The following is a 16,242-nucleotide window of genomic DNA, read 5'->3' on the forward strand; positions in this document are numbered from 1 at the left end:
CATTTTATTATTATTATTTTTCTGGTATTTGAACATGTAAATCTATTGACATGTGTTTCAAATCAGCCTAAAATTTCAAAAATGATATTAACCAGGTGAAATGCAAGTGCACAATAGTTAATTCTACATTATGCATTTCTTTCAACCTGTTTGTTCTATTACAGTAAAGAAGCCAGTAAGTCATCCTGTTTTCTCCTCTGGTATTTGAACATCTAATTCTTCTGGAATGTATGTCAAAATCCCACTGTTTAAAGATCTGATTAAGTAGGTGAAACTGTGCTAAGGTTAAGTCTGCTTTGTTTTATCTCCTCGCCTGTTTACTGTACAACAAAGAAGTCAATAAGTCATCCTGTTTCTTGCTCTGGTATTTGGGGATGGGCCTGTAGCAGAAATACCCGTGACATTAATTGTCTTGGCATGAAACACTGCAATGACACGAGGAACGCAGTGCAACACCAACTGGAAGGTTTAGTCTTTTTTTGTCCACAAAGACACGCAGGAAGTGAGGCGCAGCGTTGTGTGTTTTCTATTTTCTGCTCTCATTGAGGAGCCTTGTGGGTGGGCGTGGCTTTCGCGGTTACGGGGCCTCACTTGCCGGATTCCGATTGGCTGATTGCCGAATGGTCACGCTGCGGTCAACCAGTAACCTCGATCGTAACCTCTGCAAACCCCGCCCCACTCAAACACTGCAACAAGTGCATTAATGATGCTCGCCAGCTCAATCCTCCAAGAAAGACTTGTTTTAACTGGAATTAACGGCGAAATTATGAGCGTGTTTTGAGTCATGTCGGAAGATATTGCATTATTCGGTATTTTGAATGTGTGTCGACTTGACTATCAACGGGTTTTGCCGGTTCGCGAAAGTGAAATTAGAAACCGCAGAGCTTGCGTAATTTAGAAGTTTATCAGTGAGTCCCGTAAGCTAGCTCCAGTTGCTAGCCGTGTGTCTCTAAGAAAGTCAGCCAGCCATTTGTTTCTATGTGTTGCGGGGTAACTAGTTAGCAGAGGAGGCGCACTTGTCGGGCTGTTTTTGTGCCCGACATGTTTTTGCGAGAGGAGTACGAGGCAGCAAGCCACTGGGAGACAGAGAAACCTCTTCACGATGGATAAATAGTAAACCAGCTGCTCTGTTGGTGAGAGAAAAAAGGTCAGGAGGACAACATCAGCGACCATGAGCAGGGTGAGCAAAAGTTTTGGTGTTTCTGTGAAGCACCCCTAATTGTATTCACCGCAGCAGCTCCTATAAGGGATGAAACCCCATTCATTTAAATTATTTATCTTAGCAGAGGGTCACCTTACAGTTGCAGTGATTTTCCCCTTCTTGTGTTTTTTTTGTTTGAAGTGGGACCAGGGGGGGTTATTGTGGTGCATTACAGCCGTGGTTGTTATAGTGATGTGGGAGATGCCAGGCTGTGCAGGGAGCTGGTGAAGGAGGGGTGGAGGGAGAGCAACTACAAAGGGCTTTAAGGCCAAAGAAAGTTAATTAATGCAGAAATAAATAAGCAGTTTGGCCGAGTTCTTCAAGAGCTTAGAAAACTAGTCAATATAATCTCCTTTCGTAGCTGCTTGTTCTTAGACTCTGCCTCACTCTCAGCAGGTACTAACTGAGCTACACTTCTTGTAGGAGTTTACTTCCAATTGATTAAACTTGCTTTCATGGCTCCCCTCAGACTTCTGTGCTAGAGGTAAAAATCTGGTGTCTTAGTCGGAGTGTTAAACACTATGGTGCAGGTCAGAGTCCTCTGATTTATGATGTCCCAAAACTATATTATTTTACAGCAGGCATAAATGACTGCAATATAATCATACACTTTGTCACTTGCTCATCCAGACTCAACAGTAATTCTGCAGCAGTTGATACAAAATAAAACGCGTAACTTTAAGTGGTTTGTGAACTTATACTTCACTAGTTTCCTTCCCGTTCCTTCCTCTTTGCTAACTTTCTGTTTTTATGGTTTTTGAATGTTGATGGAGCATTCCTTTGGTTGCGGTGGCATCGCTGTCAGGTCACACTGGAGGCTGTTGACATTGGGGCTCAGTGGTTTTTTGTCCTCACTAAGCCCTGTACACTCTGTGGTATTAGATTTCTGGTCGTCTGTCTCTATGACAGTCCTCAGTAGATCAGGTGAGTCAGTGGCTGCCTGTGTGAGAGTGGTGACACTCCCTGCTTTGGCCTCTACCTGTACTTCCCACGCTCTGTAGAAAGAGGCGTGGTGTCTCCCGTTCTCCTTCTTTCTGCCACATCAAAAATGAGGAACTGGGTCATGGACTAATATGAGACTTTAACCAGGAAAGTGAACTCGTACCTTGTGTACTCACCGGATCCAGACAAGACGTATTGTCCTTATATTTCAAAATCATATCACATTGTGTGCAAACCAGTGTAGAGATAATACAGATTACTGAGTACCTGCAGACCAAGTTACTTCTCGCAGTTAAGTCCTAGTGGACTGTTTTCAAGCTTTGAGTGTCACTCAGTCATACATATGTGAATAGCCTAGTGATCTCCCTGATTAGGCTATCATATGTAGATGAAACCAGTCCTGATCACAGACTGGTAAAGCTCCACTAATCAGATTATTGCTGGAATACAAGAGGAATAGGCTATGCACAGTCCCACGTCCACACACTGTTCGCTCACGTTTCCTTCAGAGTCTACCTGCTCACACTTTTCACCCATGTGTGAAGGTAGGGTGTAAGGTGGGCTAAAAAGCACCAAGGCGAAAACTATTTCACTACGGATTCATATATTAGAACTGAGTGTTGTTGCTTCAGCTTGTGAGACGTAACCACAAGCGTGAACTCATGCACCCGAAAGAGAAAATACAGTGAACATTTCTCCTGTACTTAACATATGTTCAGCTTAAGTTTCACAAAACCCTATTTACACTCACTGATTTAGTTAATCAGCCAATCTGTTTCTTAAAACACTGTGCGGTGTTGTGTTAGGACATCCTGGAGAGGATTGTCTTCCTCCCAGCTTTCATTCATTAAGACAAACAGGAGGCTTTAAAGTGACAGCTTACAGAGGAATGGTAGTGTTGCTCCAGGCTGCTTGTGTCTGTCTGAAAGTTAAGCCAGAGAATGAAAATGAAAAATATAACTTTGTCTGGATACTTTATGTCTGGTGGTCTTTCAATTTAGCGCTCCGTTCATTTCGACCTAATGAGTTTTATCCTCGCTTCAGGCAGGACATACCTCTGCAGAGGTGAACTGTGGGTAGAAGTTCCCTTAACGCTATGCGTTTATGACTCCTTACATAACTGCCTGCTTTGGTTTTCTTGCCAAAGAGGAAGGGAGACAAACATTTAAATGCTTTCCTCCCTGCTCTGTGCACACATGCTGAGTGCACATGCATACACATACCTGTGGATGCAGGACTGTGTGAAATGATGGCTGCACTAATCGCACATGTGTTTTTGGAGTGCATTTTTGCTTTTGGTCGTTGTGTACATGTTTATGTATCTGGATGGGTGTTCATCCTTGTCTCTGGGAGTCTAATCTGAAGCTGGCTCCAGCTGGCTGCCATGTGTGTGGGGGGGGACTCCTCCCTGAGCTCTTAATTAACTCTGGACCAGGGCCCCAGTGTGCCGCTCCCATCCACAGATTAGCAATAGGAAGCTGGAGAGAAGCAGTGATCCTGGTATGCAGGCAGAGCAAATATGGAAGCTTAACATCGCAATAGTGATCTACATTCACAGACAGTAGGCTGTGATATTAACGTATACGTAAGTAATATTTCTCTGGATGTTGCAGTATGCATAGTTTGTTGACAGCATATTATTTGTTGTTTCTAAATTTACTGTAAACTCAGAGGAAAGAAAAGTGTGTGTGGAGGATTTGTTCGAGTTTAAAAAATAAAACAATGAAAGATGCTTTTAGAATTCCTATTTTTACTTTTCCATAGAACATATTCTTGTAGTGTGGATATACTGTAGATTTATACTGTAGTTTTATTATTGATCTTTTGTTAATTTTCTCAATTAATTCTGCGATCATTTATTCTGTGTTATTGATGAGCTGCTGATTATTTTTCTGTTCACTGATCGATATATTAATCAACTTAATGTTTCAACACTACAAAGCATGCTTTTAACCTTAATCTCTTAAGGGAAGAATTGTTTTTTGTAATTAGAGAAACTGCAGAAAGGGTAAGTATGATGATCTGGCAGCCTTAGCATTGCAGATGTTTAAGTGTGTTTATCATCCACATCAAAGGTAATGTTTTCATTGAGATTGATGTAACTAATGTGGATTAAAAATGCAAAAATAAATGAAAGTAAGTTTAATGTCATCTTAAAGGCTTTCGTTTAAATCACAGAGTCTAACAAACTGTCGAGTTACTGGAATATAGAAGCATATTGCAGATGCATCATTGGCGTTTAAAGTCTGTGTTGTCATCTTGTAAAACGATGGCCACCTTGTCAGCTTGGTGCTAACTGCTGGCGCTGCCAAGAATTAGCAGACGCCAACTGGCCTGTGACAGTTGGCACCTTCTGCAGGGAGAAGGCATAAAGGTACTGAAGGACTGGTAGGACGCCTGATGGCACAACGTGAGCATTCAAAACAAAAACAAGCTACCTGATCTGAAGACATTCTCTCCCTATCTTCTATCTTTCTGTCTTGGAAAGCAGATGGAATAATTGATCCTGTTATATTTTTCCAGTTGCACCATGTGATTCCTGCGTGGCAGTGGAGGAGAAAGTACAACAAGACAATTCAGCATAGTTTTGAAAGCAGCACATTGTTCACGAGGGGTGTTTACTGTCTGTCAGCAGTGGTGCTTGGCAGCGGTGGCTCTGTGTTTACATAAGTGTTCAGTGTGATGGAGCAAGCTGGTTGAAGTGACAGCAGATTCCACAGAGGGGTTGACTGAGAAAGCTCATCTGCTGCTGAACATGCATGGGGGCGGGAAGTATGGGAGCGTTCCAGGATCCCTGCAACTCCCTACATGTGCACACGGTGCAAATTTGAGGCACTGCTTCCTCCAGACCTTAAACAGAATGCCTTTAGTCTGGTAGAAATGAGCGAAACAAACCAAATTTTATACTTAAGCTGTACTGACGATATTCTAAAGATAGTTTTCCTGCAAAAAAAACATGAATTAATCAGCATATAAGCAATGACTAGTTTCTAACACACTGTAAGGTAGCTGTAAGCAGTTCTTTTGAACAGCTATAAATACATAGCTGGATGCTGGTATATGAACACATGATAAAAGGCAGTGATACCATGTTCAATGATTTAAAATGTATCATGGGAGGAATATTATGATTAAATAATGAATGGAATAACAAACACAATACAGTACTTGATAGAATATGTCCTTATGTCTGCTAATTGCCAGATATTAGTTTTATTAATGACCTATATGTTTAAAATATGGCTGTAAATGTGGGTGCTGAAGTAAAGTATCACTGTGAATTTAATGATAACCTCCAAGAATTTCCCCTTTGACTGTAATTACACATCAATTTGTCACACTATAACATTGATATTATGACAAAAAATGACACACTGGCTAAACTAATCTCTCATCTCTTGATCAAGGGGCATTGTGAAAGAAAATGTACATGTAAAAATGTGTTTTAATGCAGACTGATCCTGTAGAAACTATTCCTATTTTGTGCTGCTTTGTACTACTACTCCACTACATCTCTAAGGCAAATATTGGCCTTTCTACAGCTCTGGCAGGTTTAGTTACTAATATGATGCTTTGCTGATTCAAACACTCAACAGTATATAAAGTTAAACTAAGCACAACCCTAAACATCTACAGATGCAACATACACAATAATTCTGCTTTAATCTTAATCCCAAAACATCATGTGTAACAGTAAAATACTGACTGGGAACATTTTTCTGCAGAATAAGTGCTTTTCTTATTTAGGTAAATTGTGCTGATTGTGCTCACGTACTTTTACTTTAGGTTTTGAATGCAGAACTTTTACTTGTAGTTGGATATTGTCACAGGTTGATATCGCTCCTTTAATCAAAGTCAAGGAACCCAGTATGTCTTTATTCCTTTATTGGATAAATTAAAGGAAAACGGAAAAATCTTGACTGTATTGTTTTAGAATATTGATGTCAGTTGTCAACTATGGAGCGGCTACGATGTGCTGTAAGTGCAAAAATGTCACTGATTTGAAGACCACACAACCCTCCTCCTCACCATCACCTCATCTTAAACGTAATCTGGGGAAAAACTGGGCAATTTATTGCATTAATCACAATGGATTAGCAACTTCATTGCTTAGTCACGCTCACAAAGCCCCACTTCAAAGCCTCAGCTGCATTAGCCCTGAATCACACACACATAAAGCTGAACTTGCACCACCACCAACACCACCCCAGCCTGGGCCTCAGCTCTCCTTGGACGTTGAAATACAGCACCAAGGACAAACGCACACAGTGTTCTCAGCAAAATGTCTTACTCCTCTGGACGCATACTGAGGGACACTCGTCTTTCTGTTTATCTGTGTCTTCACTCCTTTCCTCATTTCTTGCATCCAAACACAGAGGACAATGTATTGTAAGCACACAATAGTTGATTTTCAAGCTCCTGTCCTCTTAAGAATACTTTTCCTTTTTCATACTGATGTTCTTCTTAGCAGATATTTTTCAAATGCTTCTTTAAAATAATTACTGTCACAGTTATTTTTATTTTGAGTATGCTTGGTATTTGAAGCAGCCTGATCTGCTTTAATTTGATCAGTTAGCAAATTCTTCATGGCAGCCTTTGAATAGGACCAGCAATTCTTCTATAATGCAACATGTAAAGGTCATTAATTTGCACTGTGTTTGTTTTGCAGGCAGAACAAACGGACAGGGTCTTATCTACAAGTGAAGACCCTCTCCTGTGCCTCCACAACTCAAAAGCTGACCCAGTTCTCCGCAGCAGACCCCTCAGTGATATATATCCAAGCCAGACCCACGCTGACAGAAGTTCAGTCCCTTATCTGCTGTCTGGATGTGGTTCCCAGGTTCAGCCGATGAGTATTGGGCCTCACGCCGAAGAGAGCAGATTGAACGGCATTAACTCCACCGCCTGGTCCCACCCTGTTATCGGTCCTCCTGAAGGAAAACCCTACTCCTCAAGAATTATGAGGCTTTTTTCTAACTCGAGGAAGGGCCCCATCCCTGCTCACAGCCCAACCACTGACAGTCCAACCTTCGCCCATAGCAGCGACGGCAACGGTGGCCCCCAGTCATGGGCAGGACTTCCAGGGTTGGGTGTTGTGGACTCCTTCAAAAAGCTACGGTCATCTGTGCTTCAGGGCATTCAGAGTAGAGGGGCAGCTAGTCATGATGGAGAACATGTACCTTTATCTTATCAGGAAATGGCTAATGGCACAGTTGTGAACAATGCTGAACCAGGTCTAGCTGATGCAGCAAATCATTTAAATATTGCAGAGGGATATAGTGTGTCTAATGGAAATTTTACAGAACAAAAGATGAGCCAGTATGGTTCAGATATTGAGGACTATGATGATGATGAAAATGAAGGAGATGGTCTCACACGCAGCTCACGATTCTCCAGGAGTATCAGGAGAGCGTACGGAGCAGGACGTATCTCTTTAGTTGACCTGGGGAATGAGAGGCAAGTAGGAAGAAACTCAAATGAAACTGCAGGTACGGCACAGACACCAGATCAGACATCTAACGTAAATGTCCAAACGGAGAATGTGAATGGAAACACAAATGTGAAGGTGCTGAGCAGACTGAGCAAAAGTGCGGACAACCTTCATATATTTAAGGCACCTTTTAGACGCAAAGCCCCGTCTCCAGGCCCTCCTTCAGCACAGGAAGACCCCCAGAGTACTAGCACGTCAAATGGGGAATCAAGCATCCAGAGGGCTGCCAGCGCCTCCTCAGTGGACCTCCGGGGACACGCTGTTAACCGTGGGAAGAGCCCCGTGAAGACCAAAGGACCGATGCTGAAGCTAGTTGGCAGCATGACTGACCTAAGTGGCCGACGCAGGCGAAGTCCCTCCCCCAGCCCTACCTCTCCATCTCCTATGTCACCCTTGAGCCGTCTCCATGACGACTACTCCCGCCGTGTGCCTTGCCTACAAACCAATGAGCGGCAGCGCCGTCCGATGCCTGTAACGGCACAGGCCACGTCTGTCGAACACACTCTTCTGATTCATCACCAGCCTGAACACGATGTCATCCCACAGCCGAGTCTGGTTATTACCAGCCCTCCTACCTCGGAGCCCCCAGAGACAACGGAGCAGATTTCACCTGGTGTCTCTGCTCATTATGAGTCGCAGGCTGTAGCCACGACAAGTGGTTATAAACATATGGTTGAATGGGAATCATCCACACTCAGCCAAACAGAACCTTCACAACAGCAAGAACAGACTGAAGGAAACTCATTACCGAACGAGGTAAGATGGAAAATCGTGCATAAAGATGAGTCTGATGTGAAATAATCAATTTGCTTGGCACATAGACTCTATGGGTATTTTTCATTTTGCAGAAACTGTTACTGTGTCTCACTGTCTTTGCTCATTGACACATTAGATGTCATGATACACCAGCAGATTAAAATTACATCATGCTAGTATGCTGTTTTTATGCAGCTGACCTGTTTGATTACAGAACATCTCACTGCTTACAAATGGGTTAAAGGTGCTCCTGCTGAAAGACAGTAAAGGTGCCACGTTTCACACTATCACACCAGCAGCACCCTTTATCAATAAATAGAGAAGCGTGGGATTAGAAATTAAGATTACAAGGAAGGACAGATTGACAGGAAAGATTGTGTCTCTTATCATACAGAACAGCGTGATCATTAATAGATGCCAGCTGACTGGCATTGACCCTTGTCTTTGAAAACGAAATATCACTCCTCTCAGTTTGAAGTGATCTTTGAGTCTGGCATATTAAGATAAGTTCTCATGTCGACGTGACAGTTGTCAGTACGGTGCACGTATACTAAAAGACTGAGAATATGTATTTCCAAGTCCCTTTGTGTGTCAGTTAAATAATGGTCCAGTCAAAACTTTGATTTACCCTCCTGTTGCTGTCAGTTGTGTTTGATTTCTGTCTTCTGCTGTAGCAGAGTCACATGCAGAAAGTGGCTGTTTAGTGCTACCAGGCACACTGAAGGAGCAGAGAGAGTTAATGATTAGGCCTTGTTTATGATTAGTGGCCCTTGCGCAAAACAGCTCTATAGTCCTGTTGCTGTGGGAGGGTAGCCGGCTATGCCTGAGTACAGCCCTCGCTCCCCCTTCCCTCTGCATGGAGCCCAGTGGATCAAAGTCCAGCACCAGGAACACTGGGCCTGGGACAGCACACCCATGTAGAGAGCCATAGACATATAACTTTACTAAAATGTGCTTAGGTCTAGAAGTGGGATTTTCTCTCTCAAGATCACCTGGAAAAACGGATTTGTTTACTTTAGAAATCAAGTGACTTTTACTGACCTCAAAAAGATTTAGGGACTTGGCCTTAGAACCACGAGCCTGGATCTGTGCTTGGGTGGGCTTCACAATGGTGCTAGTGCACTGTATTCCTTTCCAGTGTATATGCCGGGGAGCGGAACCAGATCAAGAAAAGCCAGAGGTGAGGTTTGGTTTTGCTGTATGACTAAAAGACTTAAAGCAGTCATTTTCAAGTGAGTAACCATTAGCCAACATTTCACAGTTATGTATACAATACTTGTTGACATGCAGACAGTTTGATAACATTGAATTATGGATTATTTGTGCATTTTCTGTCACAGTTCTTGTTTGAACGTGATAAGCTCAGGGGTTGATAGTTGATATATGGAGTCAGTCACTGTGTGAACAAGAATCCTTTCACTCGCTAATCAAGTTTCTCCTGAGAATCCTGATAAAGTTTATGGAAATAGTTTTGCACTTATTCCTATGCTTTTGCACTCAGATTCAACCAAGTCAATAGTTTTTATGTGTCACTTTTTATGACTTGAAGAGCCATTTTTGCTCTGTTTCTGATTAACAGATGTTCTTACCACCAGGCATGATGTTCTACATCATGTTAAGGGTTGAATGTTTTCCTTTGACCCCTAGGTGACATCAGACCAGCAAGTCCGAGAAGCACTTCTCCAAGCAGATGAAGACTCTCCTCCAACCAGCAGCACACCTCCCACCTCCCCAGCGTCCCACCCAGAGTCACCCATATCGCCCACATCACCCACAGATGCAGCTTCGGCTTCCACAGAAACATCCTCCGTAAAGCCGAGACGAAGAAGCGGGCGTCCAAGACCCCGGCCCATCTCTGACTATGGGCAGCTGCTTTCCAGGAAGCATTCAATCCCAGAGGAAGTTCCGGAGCTGCATTCTGAGGACAGGACAGCAAATTCACTGCTGCTTAAAGACTGCAGTGGTAACGATGGGAATGATGAAAGCCCTGAAAACTGCAGCATGAATGGTGACGTTCAGAGCAGGAGGCAGCGGCCCATGTCAGTGGCAGGAGCTGTGGATCTGTTCCCTCCCAATGCTGAGCTGAAGGAAGACCGCCTTCCTTCTGTGAGCGTTTACCTACTAGATGTATTTTATCAAACGTTTGAATCTTGTTTATAGAAATGTTCCTTTTATACCAGAAACTTGGTATGTTACTGCAGGAGTGAAATGCTGAATTAAGTTTTGATGCAGGAAGATCTGCTTGCCAATGAAGAAACACAATTAAATTCCTCCATAGATTGGGTATATTGTAACTTTCAACAAGCCTGTATTTAACCATATATCTACTTAAAACTAATCTTTAAATGTTATAAAAAGAGAATGTTGTAAAAAGATTTCCTTATGCCTCCAGCAAATCAAATTTTTCTGCTGTAAAGAGACATGATGATTGTGTATACAAGTATCTAATATATATCTTAGATTATATCCGGCATGTGTATTTATATTGCAGCAGGAATGTCATAGTTTCATAGATACCTCATTTTTTGCTCTCTGCTGTCTGTAATATCAGCTTAAAATACCCCAAAAATTACATTAAAATAGACAAACAGCCCAAAGTAGTTGATCACAGTCTTGGCTGTATGGTGCTGTTTAGATGTTGCAGGTTCTGTTGTTCCTGCATTAGAGTAATCCATCAGGTAGGTGGTGAAAGCAGGAGAAAGTGAGCTCTTCCTAACTCCCAGGATGTTTTTCTCTTGTTCTCTGCAGCCTTTGTCGCGACCACCAATCCCCTCCCACCAAGTTCCCCCCTACAGAGGAGTGTCTGCCAGGTTTCGTCCCTCCACCCTCTCCCAGAGCACCCCCATCGGACTGGACCGTGTGGGGCGGCGCAAGCTCCACAGAGTGCTCAGCGGTGAGAACCCGAGGGTTGTTTGTGGGTGACAAGATTTCGTAATTTTTTCTGCTGTGGGAAAACTGGAGTTGAGGAATGTCAATAAGTATGTTGGAGGAAAATTGTTGATATAAAGCCAGATGTCGGTGTGTCTGCATCTGGACCTTGTTTATCACATTATCTCAGAGAGTGTTCAGCTGCATGCAGTTCTATAATCTCTATCTACTCGTTACAGATGGCGTGTCTGAGTGCTCGGCCATACTCGATGACAGCGTGAGTGAGGAGGAGGAGGGCAGCTTTGATGAACTCACAGATGTCACGCCCTACCTCCAGCCAGGGGTGGAGCTCTCAGTTCTCAACGAGGTGAGGCTGAGGGGGGCAAACTTTGTCACGTTGCGACATTTACAAGCATCTTCTGACGGGATTGTGCTTCCAATTTATGATGCAACAGCTATCTTGTTGCCCTTCTCCCTCGTGAAAAGCCATGTGAAAATGTTTTTTATGCGAGTGTTTCCAAGATGTTTGGCCACATTTCAGCAGAACAGACAACCACCGCAGTGTCCACAAGTCTAGACATAATCTTACATGTTAGACATGGGCTTAGCATCCTTGTAATTGCATCTTTATCTTATCTGTGTGTGTGCTGCGCAGTGGATAAGCTCAGGCCACACGGTGTATGCTGAGGCTCTGTGGGACCATGTGACCATGGAGGAGCAGGAGCTGGCCTTCAAGGCTGGAGATGTTATCCGTGTCCTGGACGCCTCAAATAAGGACTGGTGGTGGGGCATTGTAGCTGACAGGGAGGCCTGGTTTCCCTCCAGCTTTGTGAGGGTAAGTGGACTTCCTGACCTGTGTGCCTGATGCATGTTTGCTCTTCAGCAGCACAGAAAAGACTCACAAACTGGCTTAGCTCCAAACAAGCCTCAGCAGCCCCCTGAGAGTTCACACCACAGAGCTTCAGCTGGTTTCTGTGGTGACTACAACTGATTGACAGTTTAGTCTTAATTAGGCAGGCACTGGTAACCATGGTGAGGTTATTTGATTGACAGATGGGCGTCTGCTGTGTAATTGCTTATAGTTGAACAAATGCTGTCGAACAAGAGCTGGTTAAACTTGCACATGTTGGCATAGAAATGTGGAGTAGATCCAACTTACAATAACTAATCAAACAACCAGTGTGGTGTTGTCGAGTCTTCTGTGGTTTAAGTAGTTATTGCTCTTTTTGTAATTGATTATGGACTTCAAAATTGCATTTAATTTCATAAAATGCCAAAATGGTGTCAAGCACCATATTTGTTTCATAAATCTGCAACTAGAAATCTTAAACTATTTGTCCAAATAGGTTTTGTAAAGCTGATCCTGAGTTAAAATTTGATTTAAACCGACCACTCGTGATTTGAGTGCTGCTCAGATCCTGTTGTGTTTGCGGTGGATGTGTTTCAGGTGCGTGTGAACCAGGAGGACTCGAGCGCTGAAAGTGTGGAGAGTGTAGCAGATCAAGAAGATCCAGATCCCAGGGACACACACAGCACTCAGCACAAGGAGCAGATGAGAACCAATGTGGTTCGGGAAATCATGAATACTGAACGCATCTACATCAAACACCTAAAAGACATCTGTGAGGTATGAGGCTCAGTCAAATTAATCTGTTTAGGTCTGGGGCCACTGCTTTTTTGTCATGTTTGTACTTTATTTAAATTAGATATGAATTAAAGTTCTTAGGCAGGACCTAATTAAAATAAATGTCAAATATTAACAACAACCTTGTTTTTCAGAAGTTGTATTAAAAGATTAAGAAGTCAAATGTTTTCCTAAAATGTTTATCTCTACTGTGCAGCACCACCTGTTGGCCAGTATTTAAACTGTTCATGTCCTCTGTGTAAATATCCTGGTTTTGTGTGTCCTTCAGGGTTACATCCGTCAGTGCCGCAAACACCCCGACATGTTCACCGAGCTGCAGCTGAAAACCATCTTCAGTAACATAGAAGAAATCTACAGGTTTCAGAGGCAGTTCCTGCGAGATCTGGAGAAGAAGTACAACAAAGATCAACCACATCTCAGTGAAATAGGCTCCTGCTTTCTCATGCAGGTAGTGGCCATAGAAATCCTCCACAATTCTCTTAATCGTTGTTATTCCCCAGATTCACTATTTATGACTCAGTAGGTTTGAATGATCACTGCTTGTGTTTTTCTCTGAAGGGGGAGGGCTTCTCTATCTACTCAGAATACTGTAACACTCATCCAGCAGCCTGTGCTGAGCTGCATCGCCTAATGAAGTTGGGGAAATACAAGCATTTCTTTGAGGCCTGCCGCCTCCTCCAGCAGATGATTGACATTTCCATAGCTGGTTTCTTACTCACACCTGTCCAGAAGATCTGTAAATACCCCCTGCAGCTGGGGGAGCTTCTCAAGTACACACCCAAAGACCACAGGTACCCTTAAGCATTTAACCATTATTTATTTCTTTATTCTATTACTACTGTGATAATTGTATATTTGGAACACCTTCTTGTCAGTATTTTCACCTCATTTCAGCCTCCCCACATAAATTATATATTACATAAGCCATCTTTAGTGTTTACACTGTCTTTTGTTATGGAAGCATTCAGTTCTACAACAACTACATCTTTTTTTGTATATTGTATTTTGAAGATAGCTTGAGTCAGTTGCATTACCAAGCTTCGACTGTACATTGCAAAGAAAGCTTGTGTTTAGAGCCTAGAATCAGCTGTTGTCAATCACTTCAGTGACCATCACTGGTCTGTTCATTCATTGCCTTATGTGAAGTGACAGGGGTCTGAATCATTTTTAAACACATTTCACCATAAGTAACTGTGGTGGCCTCAGTGGTTTGATGACTTGTTTTTCCATAACTGAGATTGAGACAGTGTGCTACTGTAAATGGAAATGTCCTTCAGTTTATGTCTGTGCTGACTGATGCATTACTAATTTATTGCAGTGACCACAGTGGAGTGAGCAAAGCGTACGAGGCTATGAAGAATGTGGCCAGTCTGATCAATGAGAGGAAGAGACGGCTAGAGAGTATCGACACCATTGCTCATTGGCAGGTCGCCATTTTGCACTGGGAGGTGAGAACAACTACAAATAAGTGTATCGGGCTTAATTCTCATTTTTACTTCAGCTGTTTTTTTGTCAATTGTATGGTAGTAATTTTTATATCTGTTGCATAAATTTTCTAACTCAAATAGGGGCCTGATGTGTTGGAGCGAAGCTCAGAGCTGATCCACTCTGGTGAGATGACTCGAACTGTTCGACAAGGCAAAATGCAGCAGCGCAGCTTCTTCCTGTTTGACCACCAGCTCGTCTACTGTAAAAAAGACGTCCTGCGCAGAGACCTGCTTCACTACCGTGGACGACTGGATATGGACCAGACTGAGGTGCTGGACGTGGTTGACGGACGGGACCCAGACCTGGGCCTGACCCTGAAGAACGCTCTGCGTCTGCGCAACGCCTCCACTCTGGAGTTTGTGTGTGTGCTGTGCTGCAGGAAGGCCGAGGACAAGCAGAGGTGGTTACAAGCCTTTGCCAAGGAGAGGCACAGAGTCAAGGAGGACCAAGAGATGGGTGAGTCCAGCTGAATTCCTTTCAGTCAGAACACAAACAGCCACTGTGGATAGATGTCAACTAAAAGGTGAACTGGGTAAAAAAAAAAAAAACTGTTGGAAAGAAGTGGGTGGTACTAAATATTTTGACCTGAAGGTGCATCTGTGTGTGTCTCTTTGCAGGAATGGATATCAGTGAAGAGCAAAGAAAACAGGCCATTGTTAATGCCAGAAGAGCCAAACAGGGGAAAATCAAAAGTAAGGAAAATACTTTACCTGATATTATTAAGCTGCTCTTTGTTTTATTTTAGCTTTAATTTGCTTCAAAACCTCATTTGTAAGTTTGATTTTTATGTTGCTTCTCAACTTGTAGAACTTGGTTACTCTGGTTCTGTCCCACCACACCACCAAAACCTGCACCAAAACCTTCACCCACTTCATCAGCGCCACATCACCATTCCTACCAGCGTGCCTCAGCAGCAGGTCTTTACACTGGCCGAACCCCCAAAACGAAAGCCTTATCATCTGTTATACAACATCACCCGCAACGCCTTTTTCAAGAAATGAGGCTTGGCTTCCTCATCCTTTTTTCTCTCTCTGCATGTTCAGAGCATACCCAAACCGTCCTAAAGTCTCAATGAACACTTTATTTTTTTGTGTTGTCTCACCTGTGAATGTACTGTCAAGTTTTATGTTTTTGTGCCTCATGTGTCTTTCATAATGTATCTGTTTTGTTTGTTGCATGTTGAAACTCAGTGCCTGCAATTTAGAAAAGGGCATGACAAAAGTGTTAAAATACTGACTCTGTCCAGTTTGTCGGTGTGTTAAAGATGCTGCTTACACAAAAGAAGCCCATCCTTTTGTCTTATTAATTCCAACTGAAAAATGTTTTTTTATTTTAATTATGACAACGATGTATATTCTACGTTGACAAACATGGTTTTAGTTTATTTCACAAAGGCTGGACCCTTTTTTGCTGCGAGTCTGGCAGCTCTGAGCACGAAACAGCCAGAGGATAAATTAACTGACACATACACCCACCCTGTTAAAATTGTAAATAAAACTCTTGTACAAACTTACATCATGAGAATGTTGTCACTTTAAGTTAACTATGTTTTCTTATGCAGCTAGCCTCTTATTCTTTGTTTGTGACTTGTGAATATTAGTTCATTTGAATTTTATAGAAGGTAACGATGGAAGATAATGAATGAAACCTTAGCCACAGGACTGGAGGAGGTACGCTGGCATCAGTGAGTTCCCTGTTTCTCCACTGCTCATCTGTGCTGAAGGATCTGGTTTCAGACACCTGTTGGCTGTGGATCCAAACAGAGTGCTGTGCAGCTCTACACCAGTTGAGTCTGCTGCTGTTTACGTGCGACAGCGTTTGCTCTGAAGAAGAGGAGAATGGATCTGAAAA

At 42.9% G+C, this 16,242-nt stretch overlaps 1 protein-coding gene across 4 annotated transcripts; it reads left to right on the forward strand.

The window, feature by feature from the left end:
* The first annotated feature begins 687 nt into the window (after positions 1-687).
* Positions 688-16,236, forward strand: spata13 (spermatogenesis associated 13). Of its 4 annotated transcripts, none has more exons than XM_022195116.2 (13): positions 688-1,180; positions 6,813-8,390; positions 10,038-10,496; positions 11,139-11,283; positions 11,498-11,625; positions 11,914-12,093; positions 12,706-12,885; positions 13,172-13,351; positions 13,462-13,694; positions 14,222-14,351; positions 14,472-14,847; positions 15,009-15,083; positions 16,115-16,236. In XM_022195116.2, the coding sequence occupies exons 1-13, from the start codon at positions 1,172-1,174 to the stop codon at positions 16,216-16,218; spliced, it is 3,777 nt and encodes a 1,258-aa protein (XP_022050808.1). In that variant the 5' UTR covers positions 688-1,171; the 3' UTR covers positions 16,219-16,236. The 4 variants fall into 4 exon arrangements, with proteins under 4 accessions (XP_022050808.1, XP_022050807.1, XP_022050809.1 ...); XM_022195115.2 differs by lacking the exon at positions 16,115-16,236 and adding an exon at positions 15,199-15,904; XM_022195117.2 differs by lacking the exons at positions 688-1,180; positions 16,115-16,236 and adding exons at positions 3,587-3,728; positions 15,199-15,904.
* Positions 16,237-16,242: the final 6 nt, after the last annotated feature.

The sequence above is a fragment of the Acanthochromis polyacanthus genome, chromosome 20 (assembly GCF_021347895.1).
Source record: "Acanthochromis polyacanthus isolate Apoly-LR-REF ecotype Palm Island chromosome 20, KAUST_Apoly_ChrSc, whole genome shotgun sequence".
In the NCBI taxonomy this organism is placed as follows: Eukaryota; Metazoa; Chordata; class Actinopteri; family Pomacentridae; genus Acanthochromis; species Acanthochromis polyacanthus.

What these genes read in the sequence shown, in the direction of transcription:
- spata13 (XM_022195115.2), top strand. An exon ending in GCTCCACAGAGTGCTCAGCG is followed by an intron (nt 11,284 to 11,497) that starts GTGAGAACCCGA and finishes TACTCGTTACAG; the next exon opens with ATGGCGTGTCTGAGTGCTCG. An exon ending in TCGCCATTTTGCACTGGGAG is followed by an intron (nt 14,352 to 14,471) that starts GTGAGAACAACT and finishes TAACTCAAATAG; the next exon opens with GGGCCTGATGTGTTGGAGCG.